Source organism: Anopheles darlingi, chromosome 3 (genome assembly GCF_943734745.1).
Source record: "Anopheles darlingi chromosome 3, idAnoDarlMG_H_01, whole genome shotgun sequence".
NCBI lineage: Eukaryota > Metazoa > Arthropoda > Insecta > Diptera > Culicidae > Anopheles > Anopheles darlingi.
In genome coordinates this window covers 61,324,542-61,345,202 of record NC_064875.1, presented here as the reverse complement: position 1 = coordinate 61,345,202, position 20,661 = coordinate 61,324,542, and the positions used below count along the sequence as shown (strand labels likewise).

At 47.7% G+C, this 20,661-nt stretch overlaps 5 protein-coding genes across 10 annotated transcripts in view; 1 reads left to right on the top strand and 4 right to left on the bottom strand.

Moving 5' to 3' along the window:
- Window positions 1-91: 91 nt before the first annotated feature.
- On the bottom strand, window positions 92-2,559 carry LOC125957440 (small integral membrane protein 14). 4 transcript variants are annotated; one of them, XM_049690135.1, is made up of 5 exons: window positions 2,347-2,559; window positions 1,289-1,472; window positions 1,156-1,201; window positions 907-1,055; window positions 92-790 (listed from the first exon to the last, which is right to left on the bottom strand). In XM_049690135.1, exons 2-5 carry the CDS (start codon window positions 1,358-1,360, stop codon window positions 752-754), a joined length of 306 nt encoding a protein of 101 aa, XP_049546092.1. In that variant the 5' UTR covers window positions 1,361-1,472; window positions 2,347-2,559; the 3' UTR covers window positions 92-751. The 4 variants fall into 4 exon arrangements, with proteins under 4 accessions (XP_049546092.1, XP_049546091.1, XP_049546093.1 ...); XM_049690134.1 differs by lacking the exon at window positions 2,347-2,559 and adding an exon at window positions 2,081-2,208; XM_049690136.1 differs by lacking the exon at window positions 2,347-2,559 and adding an exon at window positions 1,838-2,060.
- Window positions 2,560-2,836: 277 nt separating this feature from the next.
- LOC125957419 (uncharacterized) lies at window positions 2,837-4,344 on the bottom strand. Its single transcript, XM_049690103.1, has 3 exons — window positions 3,961-4,344; window positions 3,591-3,889; window positions 2,837-3,512 (listed from the first exon to the last, which is right to left on the bottom strand). The coding sequence occupies exons 1-3, from the start codon at window positions 4,070-4,072 to the stop codon at window positions 2,952-2,954; spliced, it is 972 nt and encodes a 323-aa protein (XP_049546060.1). The 5' UTR covers window positions 4,073-4,344; the 3' UTR covers window positions 2,837-2,951.
- Window positions 4,345-4,379: 35 nt separating this feature from the next.
- Window positions 4,380-11,895, bottom strand: LOC125957413 (farnesyl pyrophosphate synthase). Its single transcript, XM_049690095.1, has 5 exons — window positions 11,034-11,895; window positions 6,812-7,118; window positions 6,160-6,521; window positions 5,851-6,077; window positions 4,380-5,747 (listed from the first exon to the last, which is right to left on the bottom strand). The coding sequence occupies exons 1-5, from the start codon at window positions 11,282-11,284 to the stop codon at window positions 5,566-5,568; spliced, it is 1,329 nt and encodes a 442-aa protein (XP_049546052.1). The 5' UTR covers window positions 11,285-11,895; the 3' UTR covers window positions 4,380-5,565.
- Window positions 11,896-13,729: 1,834 nt separating this feature from the next.
- Window positions 13,730-16,871, top strand: LOC125956726 (uncharacterized protein KIAA0825 homolog). Its single transcript, XM_049688862.1, has 6 exons — window positions 13,730-13,804; window positions 13,884-13,987; window positions 14,053-14,234; window positions 14,302-15,402; window positions 15,472-15,949; window positions 16,043-16,871. Exons 1-6 carry the CDS (start codon window positions 13,730-13,732, stop codon window positions 16,713-16,715), a joined length of 2,613 nt encoding a protein of 870 aa, XP_049544819.1. The 3' UTR covers window positions 16,716-16,871.
- A 420-nt stretch (window positions 16,872-17,291) lies between these two features.
- Window positions 17,292-20,661, bottom strand: part of LOC125956721 (ubiquitin carboxyl-terminal hydrolase 47) — a 13,683-nt gene continuing 10,313 nt past the window's right edge. For all 3 annotated transcript variants that reach the window (XM_049688842.1, XM_049688845.1, XM_049688843.1), the window contains exons 8-16: window positions 20,514-20,661; window positions 20,323-20,430; window positions 19,868-20,246; window positions 19,325-19,794; window positions 19,092-19,243; window positions 18,685-19,018; window positions 18,476-18,605; window positions 18,220-18,412; window positions 17,292-18,127 (exon numbers count right to left, since the gene is read on the bottom strand). The exon at window positions 20,514-20,661 is cut by the window's right edge and continues 131 nt beyond it. In XM_049688842.1, the coding sequence (XP_049544799.1) occupies window positions 17,977-18,127; window positions 18,220-18,412; window positions 18,476-18,605; window positions 18,685-19,018; window positions 19,092-19,243; window positions 19,325-19,794; window positions 19,868-20,246; window positions 20,323-20,430; window positions 20,514-20,661 (2,065 nt within the window). In that variant the 3' untranslated portion in view covers window positions 17,292-17,976. The remainder of the gene's footprint in view (window positions 18,128-18,219; window positions 18,413-18,475; window positions 18,606-18,684; window positions 19,019-19,091; window positions 19,244-19,324; window positions 19,795-19,867; window positions 20,247-20,322; window positions 20,431-20,513) is intronic.

Here is a 20,661-nt window from a genome sequence, read left to right as displayed (position 1 = left end):
TGGGAAAGAGGGTTAAATACTCTGTTTTCGTTCACCTGCAATGCACACACCATAACTATTCTTCATTCACAAAAGAAGCTATAAACAATCAGTAAAATCAAACCAACATAATTTAATATACGGAACAAAGCTTTAAAGTAGTTATCACGAAATTGTGCATGCTGTAGAAACTGCCCTTGGCATTTGATTGCACTGAATGCATGTTGTGCTGGTCAGGACAGCAAGGGTACAGAATGTGATGGATAGTTATTATCAGCAAATGGTTTATTAGAAAGGACACGAAACACAGCAGCACTGAACCAAAACGGGTCATTATGTTTACCGGAGAAAAACAGTCCGAACAAACTATTACGACATGATTACTGGAGTGAAGTTGTATTAGGTTGGAAGAACAATAAATCTTTTAAAAAAACAACACGTTGACCGTGGCTGTCCCTAGCGACCAATGAGATTGATCCACAACAGATGATGCACAAACATAAAGGAAAATATGTGTAGATAGAGATAATTGCACTGAAAAGAAAACTTTGTCCATATTCACTTTACACACCGCTCCGAGGGGGTACATCTTCGCGGGGCGTTCCGTTCGACGATAGCATTATATGATGGCTAACAGAAGGAGCCATGAGCAAGAAAGAGAATCACACAGCCCAGCAGGGATCACGGCTTTGGGCACCATTCGTGCGACTATCGATCGCCACCAACTCCGTTTGTGCTCTCTGCTGCCATTCAAGAACCATTGTTGATTTTTTCAGGAAACTGATGGCGGTGCTCCATCATTGTTGGGTCCCTGAGAAGAGGTTCGTGATATTTTTTTTTTTAAACGTAAAATTAATTAGCAAATCGAACAGTGTCCAGCTAGAATCTGCCGCCCAAAGAAATAGCACAAAAACCCTACAGCCTTACATCGTTGGATGGTGGCGGTAGTGCTTTGCTGATGTCATTTCGTCGCCGTAGCGATGGAGGCCGCATCACGTACATAACGGCCACGAAAATCAAGGCCATGATGATCAGGAAAAAGTTCGTTCCAGCGTTGGCATTCGGGAGAGTCGGCACTTGGAGAGGAGGCATATCATGAAATGGTATCAGTCACATGTTGCGCTCGCCCCAACACTAGTACCCGATATTGATCCAAGTGGGTGCAGAGATACTTACGATCGGTACATTCGTTATCATTACAGTATGATTGTCCTTGTCGCAGCTAGAAAATGTAAACAGAAACAACAAGCAAGTTTGTTAGTCTAGCTGCAGTCATCTTCAACCCACGCCAACCAGTAGCAGCACATACCAATGAGAGCAACCTTCGCATAGCGATCTCATGGTTCCAGAAGCACTCGCAAGCATCAAATTCGTCGGCCATCGTTCTAGTACTCCGTTAGTTGAAGCTGGCTACTAGATGATTAGTGCACGATTGCCACGCTCACTTGCTCTACTCGGAACTGAACTCTTGTAGCAGTAGAGAATCGTCACAGCTGAAATGAGAGAACAAAGTAGCAATATGTTGAAGACGAAAAGGGACGTCCAGCAGATATCGTTTGGTAGAACAACTTCGTTTCGACGATAGCATCTAGCTGTGGCTGCCTCAGTCGTTTCGTATTGTGCAAAAGCCTCCCTTCTACCACTCCTCATCATCCACCCCCTATGGCCGCTTTGGGTGTGTAAACACATACGTGGTCTTCTCACATTTGTTGTTATCAATCCGACTGCGCACGTACCACGTAGTATTGGTATCGGCGGCCACCGAACCGAAATTGCCACCCAGCAGCCACGATCTCTCGTAGCCGATTCAAAGACCCGTTTTTCGCACTTAACCCGTCCTCCGCTTGGCAGATTATACCTTCACACGGGGGTGTGTATCACCAGCATCATAAACGCAAGAGAAAACCGGATTTTACCACAGCCACTTCAGCAGTGAACTCTCGGGAGGGCCTGGGCACAAGAAGAGGATGGTGATGGCCAGCTGACTAAAGCGGACCACCGGGCTGGCTGAAGACTGGCTGGTGAATGGCCTTTAGGCCCTCTTGTCACCGCCGGGTTGACCTTCCGTAGCCACACCAAATATTTATGTTCTTGGAGTTACCTTCTTCAGCGGCGAAAGTGCGGCTTCGAATTCTGCAAATGTGGCAATTTCTGTTCAATGTCGTATTATGTCGTCGTCGTCGTTGACCCGGAGGGAGAGTGGCGCGGAATGGTCGGAGGATCGCAGTCATAAAAAAGTGGGAAACAGCCCAGCGATTCCACCACGCCAGTTGTGAAAACATCAACAAAAGCTGTCTCGCTTTAGCGCCAGGCCTCCTCCGATGGGGAAGAGATTTTGCTGCAGAGAGAGAAAGAGATTAAACTTACGCGGGGTGTGCGCTGGGTTAACCGATTCCTTTCTGCAAATTATGGGATCCAGCAGGCTCCGTCCTCGTCGTCCTCGTTGTCGATAGCACACGCGGGTATCCGGGGCAGGTGGGAATAACGAAAAATCACAGCTGATAAGGAAGAAACACTAATAATCAGCAACTATTTCCCGTAACCCGCGAAAGCCCCAACCGCGCGATGACACAATTTCTCGAATTAAACCCCCCCTCCTCGAGAGGGAAAAGGACAGCTACATCGCGGCTCAAAACACGTCACTTTCGGGGTACTGATGAGCACAGAAAACATCGTTTTATGTGGTAGAACCGCGGTATGAAAATATCGTGTTTTTTGCCTAATGGTGCCTTCAAGTGGTGGATTTTATTTTTTTTTTAGGAGGAATCGTCTTTTCTATATCGAGAAGATAATCTGCCGTATATCAGAAAACGTTCTACGGCTAAAAAGCAGAAAGATGAAACACATTCATAAAAAACATGATGCTAAAAAAATAATTCAATTTACTCGATTGAAATCTGGCATGAGGTGCTTTACAAGCAGAACCTTTGGAACATTTTTATGCGATATCAATCGCTTATTAACTAATTTAACTATAAAACGGACTTGGCCACGTTCGTCTGCACATCCAGCACGACCTGTGCCAGATCCGCAAACGTAGGAATGTAATAATCGGGCACGGTTTCCTCATCACGATCCTGGCCTTCCGCCAGCAGATGCTCCGGTCGGACACCACCGGTACCAACGAGAAGCGTTTGGAAACCGGAAATACTACCAAACTTCACATCGCTTCCCGGTTGGTCACCAACAAACAGCACCCGGCGAGAGTCCTCGATCGAGTAGAGCCGCTTTATGACCTTACTCATTTCAAGTCCCGGTTTGCCGAGAACGATCGGCTTGCGGTCAGCTAACTGCTGTAACATTTCAACGTAGAAGCCGGAACCGATGAGACGCATCCTTGGCCCGACCGGCAGGACTTTATCCATGGCTCCAGCAATGAACCAGCAATCGTTGCAGCGCTGGAGATAGAGCTGAGCACGCTGCAGCTGAAGGTTGTTGCAGTTGTGATCAAAGTCTACTATGACCGCTTTCACCGGTTGCTGATCGTTGATCTGAGCAATCGCATCGCGTAATCCCTCTATAGGGACATCCGGCTATCAGAGGGAAAACAACGCAAGGTATGAAAGTACATACAAAATAGTCATCGCATCAGTCACATTCCAGATACTCACACCATCGATGATGCGAAAGCCGGCTTCCCGGATATAGTTTTTGAAGTTTGTACTTCCGATAACGTAGCATAGTGCATCGAATTTTCTCCATCGCAGATACTCGACGATAGTCCGTGCCGGATGAACGACATCGTCCTCATCCAGCGTGTAATCCGTTAGCCGGCCAAGTTTATTCCTGTAATCCTCCATCGTGCGGACACTGTTGTTCGAAACGTAGATCACCCGTTTACCATTGTTCCGGAGAGCTCGGATGCTAAGTTCGCCACCGGGAAAAATGTCCTTGATATTCCAAAGAACACCTAAGGCAGGAGAATTAAAAGACCGGTGAGTGAAACTAGGATCCGAGGCCGAGCATGTGCTCATACATTACCATCACAATCCGTCTGCACCATGTCGAACGAGTTGAGGAATTGCGTCTTCTCTTCGATCGACAATTGTGTTAGATTCTTGGGCACTTTTGCTTCCCGTCTCCCGGATGCCATTGTGGCCTAGAACTCTGCTGTAATTCTAAATTAACTCCAATTGAGCTAGGTTGGGCACGCTCGCGCGAATTCAAAACTGCTTCACGGCGTTTGTTACACTCTTGTCATCTTGGCACAGGGTAACACGTGTTATTTTGAAAAAGAAATTCTACATTAAATCCTCCTTGAAACCATAATTTTCAGAACATCAAGTGTTTTCCACAAATAAAATCAAGTTATCATTGATTGTAAGGCAGAAGAAAACATTCACACTGAAATGCCTTTTTCGGAATTATCCAAACACGCTCGACCATCGTTCAAAACGGGATTTCATTTTAAAAACGACATTTCGCTCTTTTATTCGCGATTAACCAACATGCGTACCCACAGTTGCAATCCCCTACAATTGGCGCTTACTCTTAATTGCGCATACACTCTCCATTTTGACTGGTTTCTTCTCTTTTCTGTCCCCTTTCTAAGTTTACAATTTTATTTTTATGCCTTCGACCGTCTTCGTTCGTTACAACACGTGCTCCCCTGTTATCCTTTCGTATTTCGGCAATTTCTTAGCGATAAGATTAGCCCTAAGAATTTACACAGTCGCACGAATGCATGAAACATAGTTTTGTCGTTGGACAAACTTGAAACAGCATTTTTTTTTACTGTGTGTCGTACCGTCCTGTCGTTTTCACGTCTCATTTGGCCTTAATATAGGCTTCGTCGTACGGTTTAAACAACCGTACATACATTAGCCCCGCCGAGTAGAAAGGAAATACGGATGTTCTTAAATGCTACTGTATTAGTTTTTGTGATTCACTCGACGTACCTTCTACGTACAAAAGAAATACAAAAGAAAACCAAACCGAAACACTAAATACCGCGTCGAACATCCGGTTTTCTCGTATGACATAAACCTCCTTAACATATGATTGCCATGATTGCAAATGATACGGATTGCGTTACAGAAGCACTTAATACGCGCGGCTATTGCTTTGTTATTCCCTTATGACGTGGATATGCATAAGTAGACTCAAAGAATGGAGAGTTTGTAAAAGAGAAATATTTGTTTCTGGAAAAGTGATGCCCAAGTAACGAACGCAAAGCGTTGCTCTTTATGATCACAATTGAACTCCTGTGCACTTATGAAAGATTTTTTGAAAACATTTCAAACAAACGCGTGCACATACACACACACACATACTGACAGACGTAATGTGCAGCTACATCATCGTTTGATCCAAATCGATCGTGGAATCAATCGATCGAATCCCCCCTTGTAAATGTAAGTTCGAATCCATCGCGCCCGAAGGATGATTCGCGTTGCAGACACGATCGTGCCTAGAGTAGTAGACTACTTCCTATAATAGTAGATGATCAAACATAATGACATGAATAGGAAAACAATAGATTCGAATACGCGACAATCTGACACCAAGAACTCTTTCACTCGACATCTCTCTCCTGTCTCCTTTCTTCCTTCCTTCCATTGCAATCTTGCGATGCCGCTCGCACGTTTACGCTTCACGTCGGTAGATCTTCTCCATGATCTTGAAGAACAGTTCGTGTGGCAAACCACGCGAAATCTGTTGAATGTGTGTTTTGATCATGTTGTACGATTCTTCCTCGTAGATCGCGTATGTCGTCGGAATACCGAGCTGCTCGTACAGCTTCTTAACACGGGCGATCTTGTCCGGATCTGGATTGAGTTAAACGAGGGAAGAAGAAGAAAAAAGGTGTTAAACTCAAGTCTAGACGACGCTACACAACCTCCGCGGCCATATCCGTGGAAGAGGCCTTACCTGGCGATCCGTAGCACTCCTTCATGACTTCCTTCTGCTCTTCGGTGGCCCGTTGCATAGCAACCACAGCCAACCAGCTACACTTGCCCTCAGCAATATCGGTACCGACCTTACCGATGACGGCCGGATCACCGAAGCAATCGAGGAAATCATCCTGCGCCTGATAGAACTGACCGATCTCCAGCAGGATCGTCTTAGCCTGACGGAACATCTCCGGATCCGTGTAGCTGTGTGTAAAATGGGGAAATATAAACGTTTAGAACCGATTTCGATCGAGTGCTCGAGAATCGAGTGCTGCCCAACACATACCCCGTCATGTGCATGGCCATTGCGACCGGGAGGTAGAACGTGTAGTAGGCAGTCTTGTGGAAGACGATCGATTTGTACACATCCATCGTGTACTGCGTCACGTCCATCTTGGCCGACAGCAGATCCAAGCTCTGGCCGATCGTCGTAATGAACTTAATCTCGCTGAACTCCTCCAGCAGCCGGGCATAGTAGGGCTCATTGCCAAAGTGCTTCTTGATCACGTAGAAAATGGCCGCATCGATCATGATACCGTCGTTGATCGCCACCATCTTCACATCGTCGAGCGTGTGCCAGGCCGGCTGACCGCGGCGCATCGCGCTCCCATCCATGATGTCATCGATCATCAGAAACATCGAATGAAGCTAAAATGTAGATAGAGAGAAAGAAAGAGGGTGAGAGCGTGCCACAGTCAGTGTGCGATAAAACGCGCCGCGATAGGATGCCCATTTGCGTCACAGACGGAGGTCCACTTTCGCGCTACCCTTGATGGGAGCAGCAAAGGTCAAACCGTGTGTCATAGGTGACATCGTTTGCTGATATGTTCCTTGTTATCAGCAAACAATAACGCGAAGAAGCAAGAAAGCAAGCGGCATTCATACCGCGGCGCAAGCCTCGAATCCAAAAAACAAAGAAACAAACGACTAGAACTTACCATCTCGATGCACCAGCCCAGGTACTGTGCACGGCGAATGTTCTCCGGCGTGAGATCCTCATGCTTGGCCAGCATCCGGTAGGCAAGCACGGACGCCAATCCGCGGTTCTTCTTGCCCTGCGGCACATTGTACTGGAGCGCACGGACGAACCACTTGGTGGCTACATTTTTGTCGTACTTGCGCCCATACTCGGTCAGATCACGCACCAGATCTGGGAACACGGCCATAAAATCACGGCTTTCACTCTTCGGCACGGCCGTCTGAGCGGCAGCCTCCGGTACGGAGAAGTTGAGCGTCGAAAGTGTTCTGCGGAAGAAAAGGGAGGGGAAGAAAGAAGGAATGATAGTAAATGTTAGTAAATCCTCGTGTAGCCATTGCACAACGATCTACCCGGGTCCATCGAAAGCTTATCAGGAAGGAAAACTGACTAATGAAAACATTATCCCCATAAACAGCTGGTCGTTCGATCCGAAAATAGATCACACGATCGACATCATGCTAGGATCATGATGCGCGGTTACGCTTTACCTATCAGCAAACACCATCTACACGGTGCTCCCATTAGCCATTCAATTAACGACTTGGTTTTTTCTCGCTTTTAGATTAGAACTCATTAGGACCAGTGTTTCTTTGGCGCATACCAGACCATCTAATTAGCAATTAGCGATCGATGGTGCTCACAGGTGTTTCGGTGATCGTCAAAATATTCACAAACCCGTTCGCGAGTGCGACATCGACACATCTCATCTTCCTGGTTAGGTGCAAAGTGTGATGTAGTCGCCTAAAATGTAATCACGTTTTTGCTTATCATTATCGTGTCTAGAGCCGTGTTTTACGAGGCCACATTGTTGCGTGCGCTGTAGGTCAATCGATAATCCGGGTTCCGGATTGCTGCACGACTAGGCGTTATCGGCGGTGCCGGGAAAATGGTTTTGGGATTTATTAGGTTGCGTTCCGGAATACCTTTAGCTGACGCACGGTTCACGATGTCTCGTTGAACTTTGCACCAGAGTTTGTGAAACGTGGAACGTGCTTGACCAGAAGAGGATTAACGCATGATACTATTGTCGCCGCTGCTGACTGATGCTAATCAGGGCAGGAAAAAGGTGCTTATTGATTTTGCATTTATGAGCATTATTTTTAGACCTAAAAAGGTCTCTTCAATTCGTAAAAAATGCAGAAATTGACGATAGAGCGACGACAGAGCAAAGACGGAACTTGGTGTTTGGTTTTCTCATTGGCATGAGAAAAGAAGGCTTTGGTGCAAGCATCGTGGTGGCACCGTGGGGGCATCGTGATCGCTGCCGAGGTGACAACATCCGAGTGAGTGTCACAGACGGTTATCTAATACCGAGATGAATCATCGGTCAGTTTAAGCGCCAACCGTTTGCTGGGATTTTTCTATGCAATTTCAAACACCTAGGACAGACACAGTTAGCATGGTTGAAGATGCGATGGTGGTCACACCACAACAATATATGCGTGTACCTCTGAAACTTGATTGTGAAACTAATCTACGCATAACAATACGGTATTTGCGTCAAGCTCCGAAGTGAAGTGGAATAGTAATCTGGCCCGGAGAACAATGCTCACCATCACTCCGGGGTCCAGTTGCCACGTCTCGTTCATATCAGCTACGCAGGGGGTACAAACCACTATCGCTGGATGTTCCTCGATTGATCAGCAACAACATTACTGGACAATAACAAGGGAAACGAGTGCGACCTTCCATCGTCATCCTTTTCTTATCAGATAGGAGCAACAAACAGACGACACTCCAGATGACTGGATTACCGATTTAAGGCATTTTTGCATTCCTAAACAACTTCAGTACACTCCAGAGTAGGGTACTTTCACTTGAGTATAAATCGTAAATGGTTGGTTCTCGATCGCGTTTTGAGTAAAGTACGCAGCCAAATGCAACAAGAAAATAGATTGAAGAGTGGGGGGATCGTATTTACACCTACCCACCATTAAAAGGTCGTGCCTTCCAGTGTGTGTCAGCAGCAGCAACAACACCAAAAGCAGGAACTGCTGGCGCTACCAACGCCGGCCGACCGGCTTTTTGACCTTGGAACAGCTGTAACGACCACCGTAGCCGACATTATAAAAAGTATTTGCAACGGCAGAGTGCGCGCGCGCTCCAGCTGCTGCCGGTCTCCACGCGATTTCATTCCAGAGACGCAATATGCTTTACCGAGGAGGTGCTTAGAACAGAAAAAAAGAGGTTTTCGGCGAGCGGCACCCCCGGTGAGAACTCCAAGCTCCTGCTGCTGCTGCGCAATAAATATCGGAATCGCACGAAGTATGAGTGCGATGGAACGAAAACAAACTGACGTGACCGTGGCATATCTACTTGCCACTTGCTGGAAACCGGCTCTACCCTCCCGGTGTGGTCTCGATAAGATCTGTCCGCAATGCTCTGATAAGAGGATGTCTGTGTGTATGCAGGACTGCTCCCAGTTTCATCAAAAACAAGTTAACAACGTACTTTTTGGCCCCGATTATTCGTTTCATTCCGAGCAGAAGCAAGCTGTCTTCTGTTTTGGTATTTGTTGTCCCAGCCAACAGCAGACACTCAACCCCCTACTACGCGCGCGCTGTTATTGCCATGGAAAGCGCGTTGTGGAGAATATTGAATCGCGCTCTCCCACACGACCGACCAGCACCCTCCCCATCTTGATCTCCAGGGCAAAGTAGCTGGATTATTTAAGCAAAACAGGTTTTTACATGGTACACCATCGATGATCATCGTCAAGCCTCCCCTGTGACTGATCGACACCAACGGTTGCTTTACTGAGCATGGTCTGTGTTATGATGCTAGATTTAAATAATATTCGCATTTCATTCCATCCAACGACTAGGACCAGGGAAGGCGTTAATGCTCCTACCAGCGCAGCACCACAATCGTCACAATCGCGCGTTCCAACGCTCCCAAGGGAGGATCGTCTCATTCGATCGGCCATCGTCTCGTCGCTTTATGTGGCTGAGACTGGAAACTATATACGTGCACCATGGCAACGCACCGCAACCGCCTTCTGATGGTGCAAGAAACCGAAGATGATGTTTTCCACCGGTTTCTTTTTCAAGGTCTACTTTGTTTGAAAAGTCACGTCACAAGCACGGCGTGTGTAATGGCGCGAACACACCTCTTGTGCTGGTAGAGCTGGTGGTCCGGTTCCGAGCGGTGGGTTGACGAGCAAATGGACGGATTGTTCGAGAACCAGAGACCAAAGACAAGACGACACTCGGTTAAGAAGCTGAGAAAGTGGGGGGAAATATGTTTTTTACTCGTCGCTGTCGCTGTCGCTGTGTCCCTTTCTCGCACCAAGAGAAAACACGCAATTTATCTCGTTGCCTTGCAAATGGGAAAAGCGGGTCAAAAGAAAAAGGAGAAAAAATAAAAACAAACTTCGAGTACCCGTACGCACCACTCTCCATTCCAGACAGCGGCGCCTCTCGCGGATCTATTTATATCCACGCGAGAAAAGTACTGCGTAGCTGCTGGCTCGCTCGCGATAAATTCTTGAACCTTGCGATTGTTGGAATCCATGCGTGCCGACCGGTCTAGCTGGTATTGACAAAACCCAATTCGCCAGAGTTTCAAAACGGTTTCGATACAAAACACTCGGTATGTTTCTCTCGAGTGCTCGCTGCCGGTTATCTCTTCTGTTCCCGCCCCAAGGCACATCGCGATAAGTTTATTTGGGTGTGCTGTCGGGCTGGACTTTGAACTTTCAAGTCGGTTGGGGAGAGGGGGAGGGGGGGGGGGGGGGGCGACAGATAGCATCACCAGCCAGCAAATGGGGAAGACTCGACTGATTAAATCATCGCCACGCCATGAGATATGCTGCTGCCATCTTGTATGCCGGTTTAGTGGGACTCTGCCTATGGATCGCGATATTCTCAAAAGAGGGAGTGTTGTGATGAATGACCAGACCTGATGGAACATTATTTCTGCTCCATCACAGTAGTCTCCATGCTCAAGCTAGCTCATGGCACATTGCGCTTATTATGAGGGGCTGCTATTGGCTGTAAAGTTACCCAGTCGTTTGGTGCGCGCTGCGGAACCAATCGTTCGGTGAAATATGAAACGAACGCTGGGAGAAATGCAGCGGTCATCGATCGATCGAGCGGCCCAGTTCAACTACCGCGGCGTGGCGCCTGAAATTAAAACCTTCCCCACCCCGGAATATAGTAAATTATAAAGTTCCCGCTTACCTGGACACTTTCTTCAGTCTTATCTGTTGCTTGCTGTCACAGCTGCTGCTACGACCAGCCTTCTGCGTTTGGCTGTCCGGGCGGATCGTCATGTAGTCGGAATTGTTCACCTCGCTGCTCTTCGAGATGTTGCGGCACAGGTTGCCGCCCATCGCTGGGAGGTTACCCTGCTGCTGCAGCAGCATCCGCCGGGTTGCCGCAACAACCGTCGGGCCGCTCGACGCGCACATTTGCATTATCGAGGAAAACATGTCTCTTGCTCTTTGGTTCTCAACCTGCCAGACTCACAGACAAACTCAAAACAAAAATCGCGTAATCGCACACACTTATCACCGATAGTCGACCGCCAGGATTATCCTCCGTGTTTCTCTTTTTCCGATTTCCAAACTCTCGAAGCAAGGCGCGTTCCCATCCAAGTGATCCAAGTTTTATGAATTTCAGATTCGAGACGCAGCGCACACGGTGGTAACCGGTTAAAAAGTGTTTTTATCGCGCTCTCCGCCGTTGTTGGTCGTCTTTTCTCTGTTTGTTTCTCGCACTGTTCGTTTCGCTTGTCTTTCTCTTCACCGCCTTTCTCTTTGTTTCTTCACAGATTCCAACGTGGGGTGGGATAAAACACACCGAGCCGTGCTGACGTCACGGAAACAATAGACTCCTTTGAAGCACCTACACCTTCTTTCACAAAACTTTGTTCACTTTTGTTGTTCGCTTTCGGTGAGGTAGAACGGGGTGATAAGATTCTGTTGGAACTGTACTCTAAAAGTAGCACTATGGGGACGATGGGCAAATTACGTAAACAAGACACTCCTCGACATCTGATTTCTTGGAAACCTGGCTGCGTTTTGACCGCGAGGAATCTCCTACATCTCTTTTTGAGCTCTCGCGATGCTAGCGGAACCAAAATAAAACACGGCGCACAACCTGTCACCACTACAAACAAACTGATCGCTCACGACGAGGCGATTTCATCGCGATGGCTTGAATAGTAATGCAATATCATGCTATTTTACAACATTTTCATGGCAAAACTCTCGGAAAGATGTTTCTTTGGATAAATTGAAGAAAATCCCACCCAAAACCGTACCATTCAAGCCATCAATTCCGTCATTATCAATGGGCCGCTTGCCTTGTGTTAGTGAGATGATGCTCGCTCGGTTACCCTCTTTCTCCCCTTGTGTTTACACTTCATGTAAAACGTGTGGCATGTTTTTGGCGAAAAACCATCAACTATTCCGTTTCTGTAAATATTGGAAACATACAACGCACTTTTTAGACCTCCTCTGGACGGAGATTATCTCCAGGGTCACTCCGATAAAGCATTACGACCTTTATGATCAACAAAACAACATCCAGAAACATCGAACATCATATGTTCGCGATTGACACGCATAACCGATGTTTTCGTGGCAGAAAATAAGCGTAAACAGGCGTTTACCGCACTTCGGAGACGTTGGACCCTCCAACAATAGCAGTTTCCATGCAAAAATGCATTTCTTTGCCAAATAAAACGATTATCATCGGCCGGCGATGGCTCAGGTCAATATCACAGCCTCCTGCCAATCAGCTGTTTGTACGTTGGTCCGATGTTTTTATGCGAACAGGCCCCTTCCGCAGCAATCGTACATGCAATTGAACCCACATTTGACTTATTCATTAGAAGTTTGCTACTTTTGGCGATCATTTGTTTGATTAAAAATTATTATCAAAGCCTTTCTCGGTTGAATGACGATTCTAACTCTCCGCCGGGGGTACCCGGATTCACATCGAAGGGTTAATACGCTGGACGGCGGCGGCCGATTCCGTGTTTTTATGTAATCACGTAGGCCACGCTCGGTAGGATTCACGGTGGCGTTCGGGTACATAGCCGGTACATAGCGAGTCCAGGGAGGGTAAGCCTGTTCCATTGTGCCTCGGCTTTTTAGAAAAAAAGTTGAAAGTAGATTTTTCTGGCCCTATAGTAGAGTTTTAAAAATCGCTATAAATTCGCGGATTCACCCTTTTTTGATCGGAAAAAACGGCAATCGCTAGGGGATGAGTGTCGGAATCGAAAAATACCAAAAAAGCTGATAAGAAATGCCCGGAATTGGCAATTATTCGCCTGAGTTTGAACGTGATGGATTTCCCCTAAAGTAGAATTTTGGGCCTGAAAGTAGGGTGGCGATCATGTACTGAGATGTCCTGGAATAATGCAAGCGTTGATTTAGTGAGCTGTCTCATGGGGACACATTTTATTGCACTTTCTAAAAAATATTTAGTCATCTAATGCTCATAGCACGCTTATTTATGTTAAAAACAATATAATTTATAGTCTGAATGCCTACTCCATATGTTGGAACAGATCTCTACGCACCATCACTAAACCATTATTAAATGTCCATCAAAGTGTACACAAGTATCCCCAAGACAATCAACTAAAACAATGAAAACTAGGTTACCTTCCCGTATATCAGCTGTTTCCGCTCAAGGACATGCAAATCCGCGCAACAGGTTGATTGTTTTGACCGAATCTGGGTCAAGTACGGTTACGGACATCTTGGGAGCAATCGATAAGGTACCACGTTTGTTGGATCAATACTATTTTTCTTTCCAAAAATTCTTTAATTCACTCTGGTCGAGTGAAAAACCGTGCATCAGTTACATTGTCTTTTTGTCGCAGATGTTCATAAGATAAAAGTAGCACTTACTAAACGGCCACCATGGAGGTAATGGAGGAAGGTAATCTCATGGACAGAATCCCGATTCTGCTCCAACGCGATCTACAATACTACGAGGTATGACGGAATAAAAAGGAAAGTTAGAACCGTTCTGCTAATACATACCTCTCATGCACGTGCTTTTCCCGAACGGCAGGCCAACCAGAAGGTGCTTCAGGAAAACATCTGCTCCGGGGTAGTCGGTGGCAAGCTAGATTTTCCTCGCTCGGCGTCCTTCGCTTCGGTGAAGATTGTCATGTGGTAAGAGAGCGAATGCTTCGATTGTGGTCGTCCTGTTTTATCGAGCAACCCACTCCCCGCGATAGGTTGGAGGATGAATACTATGCTGCGTATCGGAAGAACTCGGGCTTGCTACATCTGGCCGATGCACTGCAGGACCAGCAGGGCAAGGAACCGGAGGAGGCAGCCGGTTGCGGTGGCATCGTCAAATCGTCTGATCCAGAAAAGTTCGTCATTTTGGTCTCAAAATCAGTGGACAACTTACTAGGTAAGAAAACGCCAACTTGGATTGTGATCGGTTCGGTTCCATGCATCTATCGTCACTTCCTCCACAGAGCACATCCACACTCTATCGCAGGAGGCACTGGATCATGCCGATCTGACCGTACTGACGGCGACGATCGGTGCTGCGGCCCTCGTAAAGAATAGTCTGTTCGTATGGCTGCAGTGCGTAACGAAAAACGTTTGTCCACCGAAAGGGGACGAGAAGGGCGGTTCCCTGAAGCTGAGCTACAAGCAGTACTCCGAGATGACGGAGGCACTGGCAGAGCGTTTGCTGGATCTGCACTGTCGTCTTCTGACCCTGTATATTACGCAGGATGCCGACTGTCTGCACTGGGAGAGCCAACATCCGTTCTTCGAATCCGAGCGAGGCTCGTACACGATCCAGATGTGGTGGTTGTACATGCAGGGCACGAAGCAGGACCTCTGGAACTCCGTGCCACCGACGATGGCTCAACGGGTGTTTGCGGGAATGCTGAACGAGACACTGACTGTGTTAACGGTACGCTACACACAAACGGCTCCAAGCCGTGCACGGTCAATGCTTCTACTCGTGGACATTTCCAATGTGCTGCTGTGTGTCGGTGAACTACTGCCCGCCATCTGTGGCAACGGGGAAGCCTTTATCGGTCTGAACTTGCCGAACCAGAGCAAAATCATCCGCGACATACATGCCAAGAGTCAGGAGTTGTTCTGTTGCCTGCTCCTGCGAGGCATCCCACTCGGTGCACTGTACAAGATCGCAAAGAAGGGCGTTCACGGAGGTATTGCGATGTTTAACCAACGCCAGGGGTTGATCGTACCATGGACCATTTTTGTGATGCCACGGTTGTTTCCGGCTAACCAGAACGCACATTGGGCGGCCCGGTGTTCAGAGCTACCGACCAGTACGGCGATCTCGCTCGAGCTGAAGGTTCTACTATCCGCACCGCAAGCCAACTGGTGGTTACTGTTGAAAGTGTTGCTTATGCGTGAGGCCCATTTATCGTCGATCATCTTCCATCATCTCATAAGGAACCTGCCGTCAGGTGATAATTTCATTCCCAGCTCCAAGCAACCGTCGGTCAGCAGGGACTGTCTGTCCAAGAAGTGCGAAGGATTCTTGTGCGGACTCGAGTGTAACGATATCGTCCAATGGGCTTTGGAACAGAATGGTAAGTAGAACCTTTATCGCAACCTAACAAATATTAAATTGCAACCTTGTCCTCTCGTGTCATCGCCAGATCCAATCGGGCAGTCCAACTATCAGGTGCTAATGGGCCTTACGTATATCGTTATCATGGCGGGCAAAACGTCCGACATTAACAAGACGCTCATATCGGCGCTCGAGAAATGCAAACTCAACGATTGGGCGTCCTGTCTCGATCGCCGGCAGGTTTGGAATCAGAAGCGTCCACCGTGGCTCGAAGCGATCTTGCACTTGATCTACCCCATTCTCGGTCCGATCGTGCATATGCTCGTGTCAGCGGTTCAGACAACGGCCAGCATGTACCAGGCAATGTCACTGTCGTTGTCCTGCTTCGCCGAGATGTGGGATTGCATACCCGATTGCTTCTATACCGTCACCAACTGCCTGACGGAGATACTGCCGGCCGAGATACGACCACTCGGTGACTCGGTTCTCATCCAGCTGCTCTACATTGCCCTCTACTCGAAGCTACTGGAGGTAGCCGAAACAGAAGCTGAAGCGGAAGTGAAGGAGCAAAGCATGAGCTCCGGAACCACGGCCGTACCTGGTACGGACGGGCCCCCGACAGCGCCGGCCCCAGTCTCGTCGACGCTCAACATGAAACCGAAATCGGTAATCTGTCAAACGTTGGCCGAGGCAATCTGTTTCATCGACGAAGACAACAAGCACACGGAACAGATCAACTCGTTGATCGCACAAGCACGTGAAAGCCAACGAACGATGGGGGCGCTCGAGAACGAAATCGACGATGCCGTTGGGTTTAACAGCTTTGCAAGTACCTCGCGGGTGGTCGATGATGTGGAAGCGTTCCTACGGCAAACGACACCTAGTGTACGGTCCGAGGAGGAGTTCGATGTCGAGAACGCGGAGTATATTGCGGAGATGCTGGTTAGCGATGTACTGGTGACGAGTGTTGGAAAGCTAAGCATGAAAATGTTGTACCAGTACGTGCGCAAGAACTTTGACTGGATACTGCAACAGCTAGGCGTGAGCGATGTCGAGCATAATCCACTGCAGCCGAACCCTGGCCAGAGTATCCGGGAGGAGCAACAGTCGTTGATTGATCTGATGTTTCACATCGGGCATCGATCGTTTGATCAGCTGCTAAGCGATGGGTTGGATATTGATTACACCAAGTGGTTCCAGACGCCGATGTCGATGAGCATCGAGAAGGCGTGGTTGCAGGTGTGCCAGCGATGGGAGTTCCAGGAGAACGCCAAACTGTCCGTACACGAGGCACTCATGGTTTCGTTTATCACATCACAGCTAAAGCCTTAGATGAAGTATATCGCAACCACATCACTATCGGAGGAGAGGATTCTTTGAAGTAATATTTTAAAGGAGGATCGAAAAAAAGCTAATGCACACGTTTATCGACTTTTCTTCACTTACGCTTAGACTTTATTAGATCTCTTATGGACCACTATCGATGAATTCCGTAGCCTGCTTTACAGTATGAACTTCAGTAGTATTGTTCGTGCGCAAACATCTCTTTCTCTAACCGAAACCAAGGCGCTGTTAACTTGTAGTCTCTTTCTCGATCTTACTCATGAATATCCAAGCAAGCCAGAACTTGGACCATTCGAGAAACAGAAAACGGGGAAGCACGTAGAGAGCACATGGCATATTAACTAGAGTCAACGAACCGTAAGAGCAAATAACTCAAACGTCGAATGCAATATGAATTTGAATAAAATTAGCAAAAGAAAAAATAAACACAACAAGAAAAACTGTTGAGTTTTAATTTTACGGATGATAACAAAACGAAACACATGACTGTATCAGTCGCTTTGCCCTCCCTCCTTCAAATACGTTCTGGATGTTACGAAAGAGATGAATGAACAGAAAACTTCACATGGTTGACAGTGACAACATCACCTTATTTTATAGAAAAACAAAAAAATACATTGCCACATTACGCGAGAAAGTAGCATGTACTCTCTCTCCTCTCGCGACTGGCCCTCTCCATAAGCAATCGGATAGTCGCACGGATTTGTAATAATTATGCTGACGTGCGTCATTCGCATCTTCTCTCTTCGCATCTCTCCGATTTAATTCAACTGCCTGCCTCTTTGCCGCTCGGTGCAGTGGTTTATCAGGTTAGGGGTAGTGCTTTCGGTTGGTCCACTTTTCGCCTCAGCACATACACACATATCGCCACCATGGATGAAAGAATAAAACACGGCGACGATCGGTGGTTTTATGGGACCACGTGAAACAAGCGGCACAGTAAACAGAAAACAAAACAAAGAGAACTCTACGATCGATTCAAGGCGAGGCTGCGGGAGATCTTGCCTTCTTCTCTGTGTCGATCGATTATCAGCCGATCCCCATGGACCCGAGCACTCGGCAAAGGCAAGGGGTCAACATTCACAATCGGTCCGCGTCCGCAGTGAACCGCATATCCGGCTCACTCTCTCTACAGCTACTGCTACCACCACCACCACTGCCGCCGATACTGGTGAAAAGGATCTGAGCCTTATAGACACAGTTTCTTCCGTTTGCTGCTGACAGTGCAACCACCGCAGGACAGTGGCAATCAGTCGTCGGATTTTTTGGGCGAAGGATCAAGATAAATCTTGAGTGCCCGTTCGCGCCGGGGCGAGCTGGTTGAGCTGCTTCGAATGTCCTTCTTCGCCAACTCTTTGCGCTCTTCCGACGTCAGCTGTTTCAGCGGTTCCGTTCGATCACTGTAGACAAACGGCAGCAACAGCAAGAAGGGGAAACGAGAAATTCGAGATTAGAATCTAGAGGAACATAAAACCGATATGGCACATCATACCGATAATAAAGCAGCGTTCCGACAGTATAGCTGGTACAATCTTCGGCATGCTGTGGCGTCGACACCCAGTGCAGATTGTTGTGGATCTGGAGAACACTTTCGCGCTGCGATGACTGCGTAATCTTAACGTACTCAATGTTCTCGACCGGAATTCCACTAATGCTGGACAGCAGCTCCTTCAGTTCTAGTTTTTCTACAAATCAAAAATACAACAGATGTAATACGATGCGCACACACGCGCCGCGGAGCTGCGTACCTGTGAAAAGGATTTCCTGGAATTTGCCCAGTTTCATATCCGTAGGGTACCATCTTCTCACTAGCAGTACGACATCGTTAATGCTGTTAGGGGTAACGCTTTCCAGGTCTTCCACCTCTTGCAGGAACACCTGTTGTAGTAACGACGGTCAGAATTGTAGTGATACCCGTGATATCCAGAACCCTGTTGCCTGAGGCCGCAGAACTTACTTCACAATTCGTTGGCATTGAAATGTCCTTGCCGATCCGTTCGTCATCTTTGTACACACTCCACAGATACTTGATGCCCTTGCGACGCAATCGGCAGTTGTTGGGGTGCAGGTGGCCGTACTTGAAATTGTCACCTCCGACCGTGGCCAGGTGGGCCAGGATATCGGTTTTGATCTGCCCGATCAGCTGCCCATTCCGCACGATCCAGCTGCATAGGAAGGGCGTTTTGTCCATCTCTTCCGTCATCTCGTCCACGTTGATGTAGTGCACGTTCAGTTTGTACTCGCCCTTGCGCAGCACGCGTCCTAGCTCGATCGAGAGGTTTTCATCGTCCCTATAATGGAAAGCGCAAATTGAAAGCATACCTTCCAGCTAAAACAGGGACTCGAGATTCGTTCGACACTAACTTGTACTCCAGCTCCTTCAGCAGATTCGTGCTCTCGTTGGCAGGACAGAGGCTAGCCGATGGAAATACCTTAAAGTATTCCATCGATATATGCAGGTGCTGCTGTAATCGGTACTTTAGGTATCCATGACTTGCACGCTTATCAACCAGGATCTAAAATGTACAAATTCAGCAATAAATGTGGGATTCGTATCAGAGCAACTCACTGCAACATTTTAAGGCCCTCAACATTACCTGGATAATTTTTTCCGTCTCGCTGCTACTGCTGCTTCGTGTGCTATCGTTATTATCGAGAGTACCGTTCGTATCCATAGATCCATTGCTTACCACCGTACCAGCCTTAATCGTGGTGTCTAAGGGCGTTACCTTGAAAAAGTAATCGTTTGCCTTACAGTGCTGCAAATTCTCCTGCCACTTTAATTCCTCGTCATCCTCTTCGTCATCACTGTCACGATAACCGTTGGTGCCGTTGTTCAAATACCAGTCCCCGTTCAGCTTCCCACTTGTTGGCGCCACATTATCATCCTCCACCAGTGTGCGATCGTTATCACTAAGACTGCTGTCTTCGCTGTTGCTGTCCCCGGTGGTGCCGTTGCCGCTTGTCGTCGCCGTTGTTGTCAGTGGCTGCTGTTGTTCGATGGCCGCACTCAAGCTAGACAGTGCATCCTTGGAGAGGCGGGGAATTGCTAGACTTTCCAACGTTTCTAAAAATGAAACCAGATAAAAACAAATCGATTACCGCGTTCCCCAGCAACAAGAATTTCTCTGGAGTGTTACCTTGCTCCATGTTGGGCAGGGTAAGATATAGTGACACTACATGGTCGAGTCGTTGGATGAAATGCCGGAAACGATTGCACCATTCCGCTGGATCTTCAGTTGCTGTAGTGCTGTTGGTGGTAGTAGAAGCGGAATTTCCCATTGGTGCGACAAACACTTTGCAGTATTCGATAAAGTTCTCCTCGCCCAGAGTCGCATCCTCATTTTGTAACAGTTTCGCGTTGTCCTTGTGCACGGTCATGCCGAGAAGTAGCGCTTTCGGGTTGAGTCGCAGCTTGCGAGCAATCACAGCTTTGTATTGGGCGACGGTTTGTGATAGGTTGGCGCGCAATGATAGCGGTCCTTCTACATCCCGGTTGTTGACGTCCACTTTGTACACCTATAGCCACCACAGGATGATAGGAAGAGAACACATTCTAGCTGAAGTTGCATAGGAATAGCAGAAACGGTATTACCTTTGTCATCACTCCCTGGGGTAGATAATCTTCAAATACGTCCCCGTCCTCGCGCACTTCAAGCAACAATCCATCGCATCTCTTTAGTGTGCTCATCACTTCTTCGATCTGCAATAGAACGTCACGAAACGAAACGTAAACCAATTTAATGCAAATCGATTTAAGACCCCTTGCGCAAACCGTATAATTACCGTTTTATTATCGTGACCTTCGAAGCTACGCTCGATCGTTTGAGCCTTGCTGTCGTAACCGACCAGCCGGCAACGTTCAATCGGTACCAGACCCTTCAGATGGTGCACACGCAGTGCCTCCTGTAGTGTTTCGGCCATCGTTGAGTTG

Bases quoted from the DNA above. Each gene is read 5' to 3' on its own strand.
- LOC125957440 (XM_049690135.1), bottom strand. From the start codon at position 1,360: ATGGCCGACGAATTTGATGCTTGCGAGTGCTTCTGGAACCATGAGATC. The intron at 1,202-1,288 runs GTATGTGCTGCT...TACATTTTCTAG, and splicing joins TGCGAAGGTTGCTCTCATTG to CTGCGACAAGGACAATCATA. The intron at 1,056-1,155 runs GTAAGTATCTCT...CTCCTCTCCAAG, and splicing joins TGATAACGAATGTACCGATC to TGCCGACTCTCCCGAATGCC.
- LOC125956726 (XM_049688862.1), top strand. From the start codon at position 13,730: ATGGAGGTAATGGAGGAAGGTAATCTCATGGACAGAATCCCGATTCTG. The intron at 13,805-13,883 runs GTATGACGGAAT...CCCGAACGGCAG, and splicing joins GCGATCTACAATACTACGAG to GCCAACCAGAAGGTGCTTCA. The intron at 15,950-16,042 runs GCAAAGCATGAG...CAACATGAAACC, and splicing joins GCTGAAGCGGAAGTGAAGGA to GAAATCGGTAATCTGTCAAA.
- LOC125957413 (XM_049690095.1), bottom strand. From the start codon at position 11,284: ATGTTTTCCTCGATAATGCAAATGTGCGCGTCGAGCGGCCCGACGGTT. The intron at 7,119-11,033 runs GTAAGCGGGAAC...TTTCTTCCGCAG, and splicing joins AGACTGAAGAAAGTGTCCAG to AACACTTTCGACGCTCAACT. The intron at 6,078-6,159 runs GTATGTGTTGGG...TTTTACACACAG, and splicing joins ATGGCCATGCACATGACGGG to CTACACGGATCCGGAGATGT.
- LOC125957419 (XM_049690103.1), bottom strand. From the start codon at position 4,072: ATGGCATCCGGGAGACGGGAAGCAAAAGTGCCCAAGAATCTAACACAA. The intron at 3,890-3,960 runs GTAATGTATGAG...CTCCTGCCTTAG, and splicing joins GGTGCAGACGGATTGTGATG to GTGTTCTTTGGAATATCAAG. The intron at 3,513-3,590 runs GTGAGTATCTGG...TCCCTCTGATAG, and splicing joins GCTTTCGCATCATCGATGGT to CCGGATGTCCCTATAGAGGG.